The following is a 19017-nucleotide window of genomic DNA, read 5'->3' on the forward strand; positions in this document are numbered from 1 at the left end:
AAAGTATTATTCAATATTAGAGTGTAAAAGTAATGAGCTAGTTCACCAATGGCTACGTTTTTTTAACGAAGAGGTAGATTGTTTTGAAAAACAACGATACGGTACGTTAATGTGGTCGAAAAACCATATGTAGACACCATGATATTTTTTATTTTTTATTTTTACTATATAATATTTTATTTTATACAACATAAATTGTACACGCTTTATGGTGGTTAAATACAATTAAAACAAATGTTCCTGTTATGTTTAAGATCTTGTCTCAAGAATGGGCGTTCGTGACGATGACGTCACTCTGGGGCGGGCTTTACGGAAACAGGAAGTGTGACGTAACATTTGTTTGGGAAAACCAGCGTCGAGACTACCGACGCCAGTTGAAGAATGGAGCAAAACAATGACGATTACAAGGTATAAACAAAGCTCATTTGATCAGTTTTCATGTTTTGAACCGAAACAACCCACAAATCGTGCCAAATTCTTTGGGTACACGAGCCTGTTGTCGTAGCCTGTTGGCGTTGAGGTTGACGTGTTAGCTAGTCGTATTTACTGTCGGTATAAATGGCGTTTAACCGTGCATAATATACACAGTTTGACGAGATAGCCATAGTGGTCATTTTTAATGTTGAAAGATATCAAATAAACTCTGTCGACACGACACCGTATGACCTGTCACACCTGCCCAGATGATCACGTGACTTGAATGTGACGGACCGGTTGTGAAATGACACACTTATTTTTGCGCTTTATCTCTGTGGAATTTGCAGACCAATCTGAATCTGTGGCTGTACACTATTGTATAAAAATACGATTTAAAAACGTGGAAAACAAGATGAAAACAAGAAAAAGTTGCAATGTTGACTCTAATAACACAAAGCTGCCATGTAGGCTTTTTTTCTTTAAAACTGTTATTGCTAAAAAAATAAAAAATAAATAGTGATACATCAAAATCTATGTTGTTATGAATTATTGACCTATTCGAGTCTCTAAGTACTTCACATATTCACAAATATTCCACTTTGATATTTTTTTTGGAGAGGGATATTGCATATTTTGTGTGTTTGCCATATAAAAAACATAGTTTTCTTTGTTAAAAATGGCATAAAGCAAACATCCATCCTGTTATTTATTACCGCTTTTTCCCTTTCAATGTTGCAGGGGGCTGTAGCCTATACCAAACAAATTAAAAAATACTTAATAATACAAACTTATATTTGACGAAAAGATCTGAAGTTGATTTAGAGCAGAGGTGTCAAAGTCGTTTTCACTGAGGGCCACGTCGCAGTTAAAAGTGAATACTATTATTACACAATTTTTTAAATGCATTTTATTAGTAGATTTTTTTGAAAACTAAAATGTAAGAAAAACATGGTAAATTGCAATAATTTCACCCTAAAATATAGTTTATATTACTGTAAATTGAAAAACATTACTGCTGTTTTTATCATAAAAAAGGCAGCTCAGTGGCCAGAATTTTCGTGTAAAATTTATATTAGTTTTTTTACTGTAAATAAAGAAAACTGCAATTTTACAGTAAAATTTAGCCACCTGAGCTGCCAGTTTGTTTGTTTTTACCACAAATCAACAACAGTAGATTTTTTGGTGTATTACTGTAAATGCCAAAATGGCATTTACAGTAAAAACAAGTACTGTTTTTTAATTCAGAGAAAAATGCTGTAAAAACCACAGTAAATTCCACAATTTTACCATGAAATTTATTGCTACTTTTACATTGCACTATTTGATGGATAACTTGCTTTGAAATCATTATTATTAGTATTTATTTCTATTTAAAAATGTTTTGAATGTTTGATAATATATTTTTGCATAATTAGACAATATTTAAGTTAACATAATTTGTGATTTCATGGAGTACATATATTTTGTTCTCCCAAAATAGAAAGAAAGAATACATTTAGTAAGAAAATTTACAGTACTTTATTGATACATATTATTTCCAGGCTATCAAGGACCAAATAAAATGATGTGGCGGGCCACATCTGGCCCCCGGGGCCTTGAGTTTGACACCTGTGATCTAGAGACTTAAGTGTTGCTGGTAAAAAAAAATTAAAAATGGATGACTTATTTTGAACCCCTTTCTGAGTGGTGCCTTTTTTGAATTCCCAAGAAGATGAAAAAAAAAAAAAAGTTTTAATAATTCTATATTACAATCAATGTTATGACTTATTGAACTATTAAAGGCTCTGATTACTTTCTTGGGGAAAATATTACATATTTTGTCTTTGACTAAAAAGGGCATTAAAAAAACAACACATAAAACTTTTAATCAAAAGATTGATCTGAAGTTGATTTAGAGACTTAAGTGTTGAAAGTAAAAAAAACTAAAATATATGACTTATACACTTTTGGATCCCCAATAATTTTAGTGGGATATTTTTTTAAACTGTCTTTGCTCAAAAATAATAAGGAATTAAAATCAACGGAGTTATGAAATATTGACCTATTTAAGGCTCTAATTACTTCACATTAAATATTAATTAAAAAAAAAAAAAAAAAAATTGAAAATATTACATATTTTGTTTTCTTCGATATTAACAGATAAACCTAAAGTTGATCTGGAGATTTAAGCGCTGAATAATAGTAATTAAAAAAAATATATGTACAACTTATTTTTTTAAATGTTTTGACTGAGACCCCACGACCAAACTTTAGGTGAGCCCTCTAAGTAAAAAAAAAAGCTATACCGTATTTTTCGGACAATAAATCGCAGTTTTTTTTCATAGTTTGGCCGGGGGTGCGACTTATACTCAGGAGCGACTCATGTGTGAAATTATTAACACATTACCGTAAAATATCAAATAATATTATTAAGCTCATTCACATAAGAGACTCAACGTACAAGATTTCATGGGATTTAGCAATTAGGAGTGACAGATTGTATGGTAAACGTATAGCATGTTCTATATGTTATAGTTATTTGAATGACTCTTACCATAATATGTTACGTTAACATACCAGGCACGTTCTCAGTTAGTTATTTATGCCTCATATAACGTACACTTATTCAGCCAGTTGTTCACTATTCTTTATTTATTTTAAATTGCCTTTCAAATGTCTATTCTTGGTGTTGGGTTTTATTAAATAAATTTCCCCCAAAAATGCGACTAATACTCCAGTGCGACTTATTAATGTTTTTTTCCTTCCTCATTATGCATTTTCGGCCGGTGCGACTTATACTCCGGAGCGACTTATACTCCGAAAAATACGGTACTTATATCTGTCAGTAAACTCGCCATGAAAGAGCTAAAACATACCGGTGTAGTGAGTTTACATTATTCATCCAAGGAACTTTAGTTATTAGAGAGTTCCGGTCGGACGGTTTTTTCATGGGACACATTTTCGATGTCGCTATTGCACTAGTGAGCCACGGATGAGGAGATGTGCGTCACATCATGATAGACGGCTCCTGCGATTTTCGTATCGATATGGTAAACTGGTAGGAGGGGCACATTTATTTTTTTTTTATTTCAAAGGGGGCATTAGAGAGACAATTTTGACATTTTCGGGACCCCAAAACATAAAATTATTCGGCATACCTGATGCGCCTGCAAAATATGGGGACTTTTTGTGCATGTTAAGGGCCTCAAAAAGACGTCTGAACATATAGAAGAAAAAACACTAACAAAATAAAATAAAATAAAATAAAGCCACTTCCGACTGTCATCCTCATTTGTAGCAATTAGGATCAAGATTGGAACACGTGAAAACGTTATAAACGTTTCGTGCTTTGTGACGAACCAACAGATCTAAGTTTGCGGCATGCCTAGGCCACATCCTGTTATTTGCAAAACATTTCAGCAACTTATCCTAACCCATCAGTTTGTTATTTGTCTATGATCACCTAAAGTGCAGAAATTACAGATTGGTGATGGCATGGGGCAGTTTTCACCGCATCGGCACTACAGGGTATCACTATCATCATTTCTACCAAATAACATCAAAATCTGAATTTGTGGAACCAAGTTCTTAACGTTACTTGTTTTTTGGCAAATCATCTGAACAATGTTTGGCACCATACCACGCCTACTGTACATCTTATGACGTAAGCAAAATGTGTTCATTATTTATCATTACCTCTATGTGTAGTACCTGTCATTTTTATCGCGACTCATTTGGCCAAAGTCCCGAGGAGGAGTTTGTTAAAGTATGACCCCTTTTTTTCGCCGAATAATGGCCAAAAACCATCGGAGCAAAGTTTGGCGCCATACCACGCCCACATCTTATGACGTAGCAAAAATTTGTTCGCAATTTACCATCTTTGAAAACTTTATTTTGTTAGCGCAGTCAGATTGGATGTTGCGCACAGCGCTGTTATTTTGAAGGGGTGGAAGTGTGCTTCTGTTCTGAGATATGCTTCTAGCGCGCCCAATTAATATTCTTTTTTTCCATTATAATATTTTCATGATGGTGAGAAGACAAATTTAAATTTGATTTTGTATTGGTTTTGAAAATGACACCCCTGCATTAGATATCATTAGATTGTGTCCTAACTGCTTTGTTTGCTCCTCAGCTGATCTTCGAGAAGGAGGGAGTGTACCTGCACACCAATGCTAAAAAGAGTAACCAGGACACTAGCATCCCTGGGTTCATTCGCGTTGTCGAGAGGGTAAGCAAATGTTTTGATGCCAAGCAGCGTCTGAAATGATGAATAATGCGCTCGTTTCAGGCCGGAGTGCCAGCTTTGGAATGGAGTCCACTAGAGGACGAAGGCGGCTCTGCTCCCGCTGTTCTCTACTCCAAAAAGGTAGGAAATTTGATCAGTCTAAGGTGGGGGTCAGCAACCCGCGGCTCTTGAACATTTTAAAAAAATAATTGAAAATGGAAAACGATGGGGGAAACATTTTTTCTGTTTTGTTTTACTATGTTTTTTGTTTCAGGACAAACATGACACAAATCTTTCTAATTGTTAGAAATCCCACTGTTTAATATGTTTGTGTGTATGCTTCACTGATGAGAGTATTTGGTGAACATCGCTTTGTCTTACTAATTTCGGCGGTTCTTGAACTCACCATAGTGTGGACTGAGACGCAACAGTTTGTTTGCATGTAAAATCGTCAACTCCTTCTTTGTTTCATTTTGTCCACCAAAAGTTTTATGCTGTGCGCTTTGTTGATGTTATTGACTTGTTGGAGTGCTAATCAGGCATATTTGGTCAGTGCGTGACTGCAAGCTAATCAATGCTATCATGCTATTTAGGCTAGCTGTATGTACATATTGCATCATAATGCTTCATTTGTAGGTATATTTGAGCTCATTTGATATCCTTTACTTTTATCCTCTTTGTATATAATTTAGTTTTGCATTTCTCATGACATATTACCTGTATGTAAGATAGTTGTTTGTGTGCCATGTTGTTCCAGACCACAGCAAACATTACCTAGCTTGCCAAAATTGTAATAAACCCACTAGAAGAAGACAGCCTGCCGTTTCCTTTAACTTGGACACACACATCTATATACCTTTGGTCATTAAAAGACAGTAATTTCCAGGAGTTATCTCACCTGAGTAGCCTCTGATTTACTACTGGTTTCTAATGTTGTAAAAATTTGTAGAATAAATATTACATTTCAACATTTCTGTCAACGAAGATTTGCTTCAGCCTGCGACACATAGTCATTTTGATAGTAGGCTAATATGGCTCGTATAGACACTTACATCATGTGTTGCCTTCATTATAAAACTTATATAAGGCTTTTCATTTTTTGCGGCTCAAGACAGATTTGTTTTTGGTATTTTTGGTCCAATATGGCTCTTTCAATGTTTTGGGTTGCCGACCCCTGGTCTAAGGACTGGACAATTAATCAAATTTAAATTTGTCTTCTCACCATCATGAAAATATTATAATGGAAAAAAAAGAATATTAATTGGGCGCGCTAGAAGCATATCTCAGAACAGAAGCACACTTCCACCCCTTCAAAATAACAGCGCTGTGCGCAACATCCAATCTGACTGCGCTAACAAAATAAAGTTTTCAAAGATGGTAAATTGCGAACAAATTTTTGCTACGTCATAAGATGTGGGCGTGGTATGGCGCCAAACTTTGCTCCGATGGTTTTTGGCCATTATTCGGCGAAAAAAAGGGGTCATACTTTAACAAACTCCTCCTCGGGACTTTGGCCAAATGAGTCGCGATAAAAATGACAGGCACCACGCCTCCTGTTTGTGTGTTGGGCTCTCGGGGGTGATGGGGCCGTGCTCTGGCTCCCACGCACTCTGGGAGTCGAATGTATTGTACATGCAAATTCACATATGCTCACATACGTACATAGGTACCTACGCTCCCACATACATACACAAATACAGTACATATTTACCTACCTAATGTTCGTACATCCACACGCACATTCAATATACAAACATACACATACTGTACATATACATTCACTGTACAAACACATATACACATTCTGTACATATACATTCATTGTACAAACACATATACACATTCTGTACATATACAAGTACATATGCATACTTACACTCATGCACATAATCACGTTTCATCAAACATATATTAACGTTGTTGCCCTAGGGTAAACTGGGTGTAACACATGGCACACTGACAAAGCTTAACCTATTGTGACTATAACAATCTACAAGGTTAATGTAGGTTGCTTCTCTTTCTCCCCCTCCATTTTTCTGCATTCTTTCGTATCTCAAGTTATCATTACGTATATGTATTGTTGCATTTAAACAACTGTATTGTTGATAATAAAGGTAAATTATTGGTATTGTTCATTATCAATAGCGCTATTTCTATTGGTATTTGTATTGATCCATTTGTAGTGTAATAATGCTCATTGTTATTTCTGTATTATTTTTTATTTTTCGCTAACTGCTTATTTGCTATTACTTTTACCATCATATTTGTACATGTCATATTTGCTGATGTTGCTCTATTGTTGTTGTTGTTGTTGTTTGCTGTTGTTGTTTTTGTCTCTCTGTCTAATCCCCCTCTTGTCCCCACAATTTCCCCCTCTGTCTTCTTTTTTTTTCTCTTTCTATCCCCTCCTGCTCCGGCCCGGCTGCACTAAATGATAATATAAATACATTTAATAAAGTCAAATACAAATAAGGCAACAAGAGAAGTATCCTACACTTCTCTTTTGTAAAGTAAATCTGAACAGCCGACATGGGCATCTACATCAACTATATGATTTGCCTGAGAAGCTGGACAGGACATAAAAAAATAAATAAATAAATAAATAAATAAAATAAAATAAAAAAATGACAGGTACTACACATAGAGGTAATGATAAATAATGAACACATTTTGCTTACGTCATAAGATGTACAGTAGGCGTGGTATGGTGCCAAACATTGTTCAGATGATTTGCCAAAAAACAAGTAACGTTAAGAACTTGGTTCCACAAATTCAGATTTTGATGTTATTTGGTAGAAATGATGATAGTGATACCCTGTAGTGCCGATGCGGTGAAAACTGCCCCATGCCATCACCAATCTGTAATTTCTGCACTTTAGGTGATCATAGACAAATAACAAACTGATGGGTTAGGATAAGTTGCTGAAATGTTTTGCAAATAACAGGATGTGGCCTAGGCATGCCGCAAACTTAGATCTGTTGGTTCGTCACAAAGCAGGAAACGTTTATAACGTTTTCACGTGTTCCAATCTTGATCCTAATTGCTACAAATGAGGATGACAGTCGGAAGTGGCTTTATTTTATTTTATTTTATTTTGTTAGTGTTTTTTCTTCTATATGTTCAGACGTCTTTTTGAGGCCCTTAACATGCACAAAAAGTCCCCATATTTTGCAGGCGCATCAGGTATGCCGAATAATTTTATGTTTTGGGGTCCCGAAAATGTCAAAATTGTCTCTCTAATGCCCCCTTTGAAATAAAAATAAATAAATGTGCCCCTCCTACCAGTTTACCATATCGATACGAAAATCGCAGGAGCCGTCTATCATGATGTGACGCACATCTCCTCATCCGTGGCTCACTAGTGCAATAGCGACATCGAAAATGTGTCCCATGAAAAAACCGTCCGACCGGAACTCTCTAATAACTAAAGTTCCTTGGATGAATAATGTAAACTCACTACACCGGTATGTTTTAGCTCTTTCATGGCGAGTTTACTGACAGATATAAGTACCGTATTTTTCGGAGTATAAGTCGCTCCGGAGTATAAGTCGCACCGGCCGAAAATGCATAATAAAGAAGGAAAAAAACATATATAAGTCGCACTGGAGTATAAGTCGCATTTTGGGGGGAAATTTATTTGATAAAGCCCAACACCAAGAATAGACATTTGAAAGGCAATTTAAAATAAATAAAGAATAGTGAACAACCGGCTGAATAAGTGTACGTTATATGAGGCATAAATAACCAACTGAGAACGTGCCTGGTATGTTAACGTAACATATTATGGTAAGAGTCATTCAAATAACTATAACATACAGAACATGCTATACCTTTACCAAACAATCTGTCACTCCTAATCGCTAAATCCCATGAAATCTTGTACGTCTATTCTCTTACGTGAATGAGGTAAATAATATTATTTGATATTTTACGGTAATGTGTTAATAATTTCACACATAAGTCGCTACTGAGTATAAATCGCACCCCCGGCCAAACTATGAAAAAAACTGCGACTTATAGTCCAAAAACTACGCTAAGAACTTTACACTACTTTACATTAGAAATGGTAACAGCAGAGGATGAATGTCCCATAACCAGAAGAAAAAAAGAAGAAGCTTATCGACGGCACGGTCGGCACGGACTACAAAGGCAGACGCGCGCAAATTTTCAGGACTTATGCAGATCCCAAATATACATCAGCAGGTACCAGAAAGCAAGAAAAGTTGCTTTTGAATAATATTGCGAAACAAAACGGCAGATAATATGTCTTACCTTATACACACACCATAATACTACTCCTATGTTTAATGCGCCAACAATCCATCAAGCGGTGCGGTTTCATAGCTTACCAAAGTCGTATTGAAACATTTTGATAGATTTTTGAGTGCCGTGTGTAATGTTCTACACTTTCAATGGAACATATAAAATGTTGGTGGTGTTTATTTGAGTCATATCGCAGTCTACACGTGTCTCTTATGTGTGACTGCCATCATATTGCAGTCTACACGTATCTCTTATGTGTGACTGCCATCTACTGGTCGCACTTGTCATCTCACCATGTACCACATAAAATAGCTTCGAGGTCGGTAAGCGCAATCAAAATTATTCCGTACATTAGGCGCACCGGGTTATAAGGCGCACTGTCGAATTTTGAGAAAATGAAAGGATTTTAAGTGTGCCTTATAGTCAGAAAAATGCGGTAATGGTTGAACTAATCGTGACTGTAAAAATAATAATGATTATTGTTTTTACCAGAATGGTCCAGCCCTAATTAGTCTGGCATGAATAAAGGACACTGATTGTAAGCACCTTCTTATTAATCAGGATGGAGAGGAGGATACAAACTTTGACCCCGGCTACGAGCCGGACTGGGCCATCATCAGCACTGTGAAGAAAGACAGAGAACATGTCCCCGTCAGAGAGTCAGGTGCAGATTAAATCTTTATTTTTACATTATAAACAAAGAGATGATGATGTAGTCTTCCTCTGCAGGTCAGTGGTCCTTCTCCTTGCCTCTGTCAGAGCTCTACTCTCTAAGGAGGGCCCGCTTCTCCCTGGGTCGGAACTTCCTGGTGTTGACCAGCAGAGGGGGCCACCCGCTGCCTCCCTTGCACTTCCACAGGGGAGGAAGCAGGGAGCTGCTGCGTGCCCTCAGCCGCTACATCGTCCTGGACCAGTAAGCATCGCTTCCACGTAGGGTTGGGATGGGTTGTCAAGAAAAATCCGAACCGGTCGGTTGACCTCACAAGTGTGTGGTTCGGATTTTTAAAATCATTTTGGACCGTGAGCACAGACAACACTAGGGTCAGGACTGACGTGTCCCACTCAGATACTGATCCCGCACACACACACACACACACTTTTCCTACATAAAGACAAAAACATCGCCAGCAAATGAAGATTATTGTTCCTTTATTGAGACTAATTGACATGCAGAGTCCAACGTTTGTATGCTACGACACAAATGTTATTGATATCGATAACGTGTCCATGGCATTGTATATTGATATCGTTTAATTGCCCAGCCTGAACATGGACTTTGTTGTTATCACCAGGTCTCCAGTTGATGGGCGTCTCTTCCTGGCGTACCCTCAAGACCCCAACGCTCTCTCTCAGTCCTTCGATAAGCTGCACCTCTTTGACGACGGCTCAGATCTCGTATCGGTAAGTTATTTGTTCAGCTGTAAACACCCCCCACCCCTACAAAAAAAACACGTCAATAATCCTGCTCTTGTGAACATTCACCACCAGAGATTCATCCAGGACCCCTATGCAACCACGTTTGGCGGATTCTCCAAAGTCACCAACTTCTTCAAGGTGGCTCTCAAGCCTCCTGACTCCTCCATACATCATCAACGTAATGCTCAGGATCCAAGTATGGCCCCTCAGTTTGATGAGGAGCCTGGCTTTGAGCTCATCACCTGTGTAAGAAAGCCTCATACACAACACCATATGGATATATATATATATATATATATATATATATATATATAACAACTAACAACTGCCGAAGACAAATTCCTTGTATATGCATGTATAGTTGGCCAAATAAATCTATGTACCGGTATGTATAAATATATATATATATATATATATATTAAGGCTGAAACGACGTAGTCGACGTCATCGGTTACGTAAATACGTCGACGTCGTTTTTATGCTTCGACGCGTCGCATATTTACGTCACACTGCCGTCATGGCGGAGCGCAAAGCAGATGATGCGAGCGGTGCGAGCGAGGGAAAAAAAGCACGCCAAAAGTCGTCAAAAGTGTGGGAGTATTTCAATAAACTGCCTAATAATGTTGTAGCGGTGAACAGCTGTCTCGTCAGCTGAAGCGCGAGCTCGCAACTGTGGCTGTTTAGCAACCAGCCAAACCCCACTTAATAAAATTATATTTTATCTTAGAGCACATCCGCATCCCTATTCACCTAGGCAACCCCGGGAAATGTATATAATTCGGCATTATTTCGGCCAGTCGGCTTATAAAATCAGAGCCGATCAGTTTACGTTCGCGCGCAGGTATAACGCGGCGCGCTCCTGTCTCATCTGCTGGTGCGCGAGCCCGGTAATTAGACCGCTGTGTCAAATCAAGGAGTACAAAAGACGCCAGCGCAGAGTGGAAAAAGGTTTAGTTCATTATGCTAGCTTTTTTGCTTATTTTGCAGATATACAAATCAGCGTCAAATATTTTGTTACTTGACAAATAACATCTGTTAGCATTCTAACGTTTGTTTACAAGCTTTTTTTTTAGCTAATTTTGTTGATATACACCTCAGTCTTGTTTGGTACTTGATGGATGCTAATGTTGGCAGACTAGTATTTTAAACAAATTACACACCTTAGAGTAATACATTTTGGTACTTGACGCAGGTTACAGTTAGCACTTTAGCACGCTAACAATAGGTAGCGTTATTAGTAGTTTAATATATTTTGGTATTTTGCTGATTTCACTAATTTAGCATATACTCAGCAATACTGTTAGACTGCTAGCTTTTTTAGCTCATTTTGCTTAAAGTTTTTGTTACTTATCTGGCCTGGTTGCTAACTATTAGCATTTCAGTTCACCTTTGGCTCTTCTTATGCATTTACACAACATTTTTACAGAAATTGCATTTTCTAGTTTTGAAAAATAATATATATATAATCTATTAGTTTTGAAGGTGAAAACTACCAAAATGTATTTGATTTGAAGTAATTGAAGCCTTAAATAAGTCAATAATTCATAACACCATTGATTTTTATTCTTTTTTTTTTTTTTAACAATAACAGTTTTTAAAATAAAACGAATCCTGCTAAAATTATTGGGACCCACTCATAAAAGTGTTAAAAATAAATTATACATTTTTTAAAGTTTTTATTATTTTTGTTTAGTGTTTTTTCTTTCATTTGTTGGTTTTATGCCATTTTTGTAAAAGAAAACTGTTTTTCCATGTGGCAAACACACAAAATATGCAATAGTTTTCCCCAAAATTTATTTCAAAGTGCAATATTTGATGTGAAGTAATTGCAACCTTGAATATGTCAATAATTCATAACAACAATGATTTTGACAGTTTTAAAGAAAAACTGCCTACATGGCAGCTTTGTGTTATTAGTCATTCTCTTGTTATATTGCTATTTTTACCGTTATATTTTTATTCTTATTGTTGCTTTTTATTTTTATTGTTATTGTAATATTTTCTATTTTATTTCCATTTATACCCCCATTATTTATTTACTTATTTACTATTTACTTTTTAAATTTGATCTCAATTCTGTACACTGCTGATGGAATTTAAATTTTCCTGAGGGAACTCTCCTGAAGGAATCAATAAAGTACTATCTATCTATCTCTATCTATCTATCTATTGCAACCTTTTCTCATTACATTTCACTTGTTTTGCTCTTTTATTCCACTTTTTTATTTCTTATTTTTAGAGAATGTGCTTAAAAATTAGCTCCAGGTCGCACTTTATATATTTATATATATTTATTGGATGCCTTCCCTCTAGGGGGTGGAGCTTGGCCCCAGGCCAGTTGTAAGCAGAGGACCACCGCTTGACAAATGGGAGGAGTTTCTGGACCCCGAGGGTCGCGTTAAGAACCCGGAGAGAGTCAAAGATCTTGTCTTCCGAGGGGTGAGACACAAGAACTGTCACGTGGACAACACTTTGGATGTTTTGTGCTAACATGAAATGTTTACAGGGGATCAAAGCATCGCTACGGAAGGATGTGTGGAAGTTTCTGCTGGGTTTTTATCCGTGGAGCAGCACCTTTAAAGAGCGGGAGGACATTTTACGTGTCAAAACGTAAGCGCTTTTTATCCGTCAATCCTCACATAACCACCCTCCTTCAGCATCATTTCTTACCTTTGCCATCAAAGTAATACACATTTTTCTAATGCTGTGCAGATGTCCTTTGCCACATCACGATTTGCTTTTCTTAAAATCATATTCAAATATTTTGGGCCTAAATTAAGCATTTTTAACTATAAACATGGTTAAAGGAAGGATAATATCAATACTACCGGTACAGTGTTACTGGTCCCTAGATTAAAACAAACCAAGTAGAGCGTGCTGTTCAGTATCGTGGCCACTGATTGGCTAGGCATCAGGCAGCATCCAGTCCCGCCTTTACGAGTGTAAAGGTGAATATGTGGCTGTTATATCATATCCAAAGTGCTCTCATGATGTTCGAAAAAATATTTGAAAGCTTTTTTCTGCTTTAGCTGTGAAAATATTAAATATATAGTACAAGATTCCAATTTATTTGCCACGATCTGGCAAATAAATTGACGGCTATCCCTCAGGTCTGCCACCCTGATACCTCAGCCAACTTATTGGTAGCTTGGCTAACTTCCTGCACTACCTTTCTATTAGCCTGGCTAACTTCCTGGTAGCTTGTCTATCTTCCTGGTAGCTTGGCTCACTTCCTTGTAGATTTGCTAACTTCTTGGTTGCTTGCCTAATTTTCGGCGCTACCTTTCTATTAGTTTGTATAACTCCTTCCTGTTAGCCTGTATAACTTCTTCCTGTTAGCTTGTATAACTTCTTCCTGGTAGCTTGTATAACTTCCTGGTAACTTGGCTAACTTCCTGATAGCTCCGCTAACGTTTTAGCCGCTTGGTTATCTTCCTTGTAGCTTGGCTAACTTCCTGCGCTACCATTCTATTAGCCTGGCTAACTTCCTATTTGCTGTTTAACTTCCTGGTAGCTTGTCTAAGTTCCTGGTGGCTTGGCTAACTTACTGCGCTACTTTTCTATTAGCTTAGCTAACTTACTGGTTACTTGTCTAATTTCTTGGTAGCTTGGTTAACTTCCTGGTAGCTCTGCTAACTTTTTAGCCGCTTGGCTATCTTCCTTGTAGCTTGGCTAACTTCTTGCGCTACCATTCTATTAGCCTGGCTAACTTCCTGATTGCTTGTATAACTTCTTGGTAGCTTGGCTAACTTCCTGCGTTACCGTTCTATTAGCCTGGCTAACCTCCTGGTTGCTTGTATAACTTCCTGGTCGCTTGGCTAACTTTTTGGTAGCTTAGTTAACTTCCTGTGTTATCTTTCTGTTAGCCTGGCTAACTTCCTGATAGCTTGTCTAAATTCCTGGGAACTCAGCTAACTTACTGCACTACTTTTCTATTAGCCTGGCTAACTTCTTGGTTGCTTGCCTAATTTTCGGCGCTACCTTTCTATTAGTTTGTATAACTCCTTCCTGTTAGCTTGTATAACTTCTTCCTGTTAGCTTGTATAACTTCTTCCTGTTAGCTTGTATAACTTCTTCCTGGTAGCTTGTATAACTTCCTGGTAACTTGGCTAACTTCTCCGTAGCTTGGCTAACTTCCTGGTAGCTATGCTAACTTTTTAGCCGCTTGGTTATCTTCCTTGTAGCTTGGCTAACTTCTTGCGCTACCATTCTATTAGCCTGGCTAATTTCCTGGTTGCTTGTATAACTTCCTGGTAGCTTGGCTAAGTTCCTGGTGGCTTGGCTAACTTACTGCGCTACTGTTCTATTAGCTTAGCTAACTTACTGGTTACTTGTATAATTTCTTGGTAGCTTGGCTAACTTCCTGGTAGCTCTGCTAACTTTTTAGCCGCTTGGCTATCTTCCTTGTAGCTTGGCTAACTTCTTGTGCTACCATTCTATTAGCCTGGCTAACTTCCTGGTTGCTTGTATAACTTCCTGGTAGCTTGGCTAACTTCCTGCGTTACCGTTCTATTAGCCTGGCTAACCTCCTGGTTGCTTGTATAACTTCCTGGTCGCTTGGCTAACTTTTTGGTAGCTTAGCTAACTTCCTGTGCTATCTTTCTGTTAGCCTGGCTAACTTCCTGATAGCTTGTCTAAATTCCTGGGAACTCAGCTAACTTACTGCACTACTTTTCTATTAGCCTGGCTAACTTCTTGGTTGCTTGCCTAATTTTCGGCGCTACCTTTCTATTAGTTTGTATAACTCCTTCCTGTTAGCTTGTATAACTTCTTCCTGTTAGCTTGTATAACTTCTTCCTGGTAGCTTGTATAACTTCCTGGTAACTTGGCTAACTTCTCCGTAGCTTGGCTAACTTCCTGGTAGCTATGCTAACTTTTTAGCCGCTTGGTTATCTTCCTTGTAGCTTGGCTAACTTCCTGCGCTACCATTCTATTAGCCTGGCTAATTTCCTGGTTGCTTGTATAACTTCCTGGTAGCTTGGCTAACTTCCTGCGCTATCTTTCTGTTAGCCTGGCTAACTTCCTGGTAGCTTGTCTAAGTTCCTGGTGGCTTGGCTAACTTACTGCGCTACTGTTCTATTAGCTTAGCTAACTTACTGGTTACTTGTATAATTTCTTGGTAGCTTGGCTAACTTCCTGGTAGCTCTGCTAACTTTTTAGCCGTTTGGCTATCTTCCTTGTAGCTTGGCTAACTTCTTGCGCTACCATTCTATTAGCCTGGCTAATTTCCTGGTTGCTTGTATAACTTCCTGGTAGCTTGGCTAAGTTCCTGGTGGCTTGGCTAACTTACTGTGCTACTGTTCTATTAGCTTAGCTAACTTACTGGTTACTTGTATAATTTCTTGGTAGCTTGGCTAACTTCCTGGTAGCTCTGCTAACTTTTTAGCCGCTTGGCTATCTTCCTTGTAGCTTGGCTAACTTCTTGTGCTACCATTCTATTAGCCTGGCTAACTTCCTGGTTGCTTGTATAACTTCCTGGTAGCTTGGCTAACTTCCTGCGCTATCTTTCTGTTAGCCTGGCTAACTTCCTGGTAGCTTGTCTAAGTTCCTGGTGGCTTGGCTAACTTACTCCGCTACTGTTCTATTAGCTTAGCTAACTTACTGGTTACTTGTCTAATTTTTTGGTAGCTTGGCTAACTTCCTGGTAGCTCTGCTAACTTTTTAGCCGCTTGGCTATCTTCCTTGTAGCTTGGCTAACTTCTTGCGCTACCATTCTATTAGCCTGGCTAACTTCCTGGTTGCTTGTATAACTTCCTGGTAGCTTGGCTAACTTCCTGCGCTACCGTTCTATTAGCCTGTCTAACCTCCTGGTAGCTTGTATAACTTCCTGGTAGCTTGGCTAACTTCCAGCGCTACCGTTCTATTAGCCTGGATAACCTCCTGGTTGCTTGTATAACTTACTGGTAGCTTGGCTAACTTTTTGGTAGCTTAGCTAACTTCCTCTGCTATCTTTCTGTTAGCCTGGCTAACTTCCTGATAGCTTGTCTAAATTCCTGGTAGCTCAGCTAACTTACTGCGCTACTTTTCTATTAGCCTGGCTAACTTCCTGGTTGCTTGTCTAATTTCTTGGTTAACTTCCTGGTAGTTTTGCTAACTTTTTGTCCGCTTGGCTTTGATTGATTAATTGATTGAAACTTTTGTTAGTAGATTGCACAGTAAAGAACATATTCCGTACAATTGACCACTTTCTGTTAGCCTGGCCTACTTCCTGGTTACTTGTATAACTTCCTGATAGCCTGGCTAACTTCCTGGACGCTTGTCTAAGTTCCTGGTAGCTTTTGGCTAACTTACTGTGCTACTTTTCTATTAGCCTGGCCTACTTCCTGGTTGCTTGCATAACTTCCTGGTAGCTTGGCTAACTGCTTGGTAGCGTAGCTAACTTCCTGCCCTGTCTTTCTGTTAGTATGGCCAACTTCCTGGTAGCTAAGCTAATTTCCCGGTAGCCTGGCTAACTTCCTGGTAGCCTGGCTAATTTCCTTGTAGCTTGGCTAACTTTCTGCACTACCTTTCTGCTAGCATTGCTAACTTTCTGTTCGCCTGGCTAACGTATTGGTAGCCTGGCTAAATTCATGGCAGCTTGGCTAATTTCTTGGTAGCTTGGCTAACTTCCTGGTAGCTTTGCTAACTTGTTGGCCGCTTGGATAGCTTCCTTGTAGCTTGGCTAACTTCCTAGTGGCTTGTATAACTTCCTGGTAGCTTGGCTAACTTTTTGGTAGCTTAGCTAACTTCCTGCGCTATCTTTCTGTTAGCTTTGCTATCTTCCTGGTAGCTTGTCTAAGATCCTGGTAGCTTAGCTAACTTACTGTGCTACTTTTCTATTAGCCTGTCTAACTTCCTGGTAGCTTTGCTAACTTTTTTGGCCGCTTGGCTAGCTTCCTTGTAGCTTGGCTAACTTCCTGGTTGCTTGTATAACTTCCTGTGCTATCTTTCTGTTAGCCTGGCTAACTTCCTGGTAGCCTGTCTAAATTTCCTGGTAACTTGGCTAACTTACTGTGCTACTTTTCTATTAACCTGGCTAACTTCCTGGTTGTTTGTATGACTTCCTGGTAGCTTGGCTAACTTCCTGTGCTGTCTTTCTGTTAGCATGGCCAACTTCCTGGTAGTTTGGCTAACTTCGTTGTAGCCTGGCTAATTTCCTTGTAGCTCGGCTAACTTTCTGCACTACCTTTCTGCTAATATTGCTAACTTTCTGTTAGCCTGGCTAACTTCCTGGCAGCTTGGCTCACTTCCCGATAGCTTAGCTAAATTTCTGCTAGTCTGGCTAACTTCTACATTCCTTGAATTTTCAGCACTTTTCTTCGGCAGCATCTTGCCAATGTGTGCGTTTTGACTTTTTCATAATTTGATCATTTCGTTTAGTGCGCAGATAAATAGATCCATCCTCATGACAACATTTCAAACAAATGGAGGATGTTTCCACAAGTAAAGGTGTACAAAGAAATATGTCGGTGTATCTCGTCTGCAGTGACGAGTACTTCAGGATGAAAGTGCAGTGGAAGTCTGTCAGCGAGGAGCAGGAAATGAGGAACTCGCTCCTGAGGGGATACAGAAATCTGATTGGTGAGCTGTCATGCAAACACACGTTCCTGTGAATATAAAGGTGTGTGTGTGTGTGTGTGTGTGTGTGTGTGTGTGTGTGTGTGTGTGTGTGTGTGTGTGTGTGTGTGTGTGTGTGTGTGTGTGAGTCATACTTGCCAACCCTCCCAATTTTTCCAGGAGACTCCCGAATTTTAGTGGCCCTACCGAAAATCTCCCGGGTTAATCATTCTCCCGTATTTCTCCCGATTTTCACCCGGACAACAATATTGAGGGCGTGCCGTGATGGCACTGCCTTTAGCGTCCTCTACAACCTGTCGTCGCGTCCGCTTTTTCTCCAAACAAAAAACGTGCCGGCCCAGTTACATGTTGTATGCCTTCTACAGACACAAGTAAGTGACTGCACGACATAGGACACAGGTCACACTGAAGTAGGCCGTATAAACAACTTTAACACTGTTACAAATAAGCGCCACACTGTGAACCCACACCAAACAAGAATGACAAACACATTTCGGGAGAACATCCGCACCGTAACACAACATAAACACAACAGAACAAATACCCAGAATCCCTTGCAACCCTAACTCTTCCGGGCTACAATATATATACCCCCCCTACCACCAACCCCCCCCCCCCCCCCCCCCATCTCCCGAATTCGGAGGTCTCAAGGTTGGCAAGTATGGTGTGTGTGTGTGTGTGTGTGTGTGTGTGTGTGTGTGTTTTCTGGCAATGCTTACCGGTACTTAATGGGGACATCGCTCTGTTTACACAGTCACCTTTAGGGGACCTCTGACGGTATGGGGACAAAAAAACAGGTCCCCTAAAGGGAAACCTTTTTAAATGATAGTCAGATCCATTCTGAAGATGACATTTTCATACAGCATGATTATAAAACATTATTACCTTAAAGTATGATTCACATTCAGAATTTTCCATGGTAGTTGGAGTTGCAGACAACTTCATTACTGCTAAATAGCAGTTTTCAGTAATGTCACAGAAAATGCAGGATTTGCTTTAACATTTAAGTGGTGAAACTTCCTATAAGAGGACAGCTGTAGTTCTGTATTCTGAGGATCGTGTCATATTAATTTGAACTTTTTTTTTTTTATGGTCCTCAGTAGTCACGTACAAATTTGTGTGAATTATGCAAAATTATTTAAATTTGGTCTCCATGAAC

General features: G+C 38.7%; 1 protein-coding gene across 1 annotated transcript in view; it reads left to right on the forward strand.

The window, feature by feature from the left end:
• The first annotated feature begins 369 nt into the window (after window positions 1–369).
• Window positions 370–19017, forward strand: part of tbc1d17 (TBC1 domain family, member 17) — a 33293-nt gene continuing 14645 nt past the window's right edge. Inside the window, exons 1-10 of the mRNA XM_061981399.1 lie at window positions 370–408; window positions 4529–4624; window positions 4685–4762; window positions 9447–9549; window positions 9615–9798; window positions 10178–10286; window positions 10374–10547; window positions 12615–12740; window positions 12808–12911; window positions 17767–17861. Of these exons, the coding sequence (XP_061837383.1) occupies window positions 382–408; window positions 4529–4624; window positions 4685–4762; window positions 9447–9549; window positions 9615–9798; window positions 10178–10286; window positions 10374–10547; window positions 12615–12740; window positions 12808–12911; window positions 17767–17861 (1096 nt within the window). The 5' untranslated portion in view covers window positions 370–381. The remainder of the gene's footprint in view (window positions 409–4528; window positions 4625–4684; window positions 4763–9446; window positions 9550–9614; window positions 9799–10177; window positions 10287–10373; window positions 10548–12614; window positions 12741–12807; window positions 12912–17766; window positions 17862–19017) is intronic.

This window comes from Nerophis lumbriciformis, linkage group LG24, assembly GCF_033978685.3.
Source record: "Nerophis lumbriciformis linkage group LG24, RoL_Nlum_v2.1, whole genome shotgun sequence".
NCBI classification, from domain to species: Eukaryota; Metazoa; Chordata; class Actinopteri; order Syngnathiformes; family Syngnathidae; genus Nerophis; species Nerophis lumbriciformis.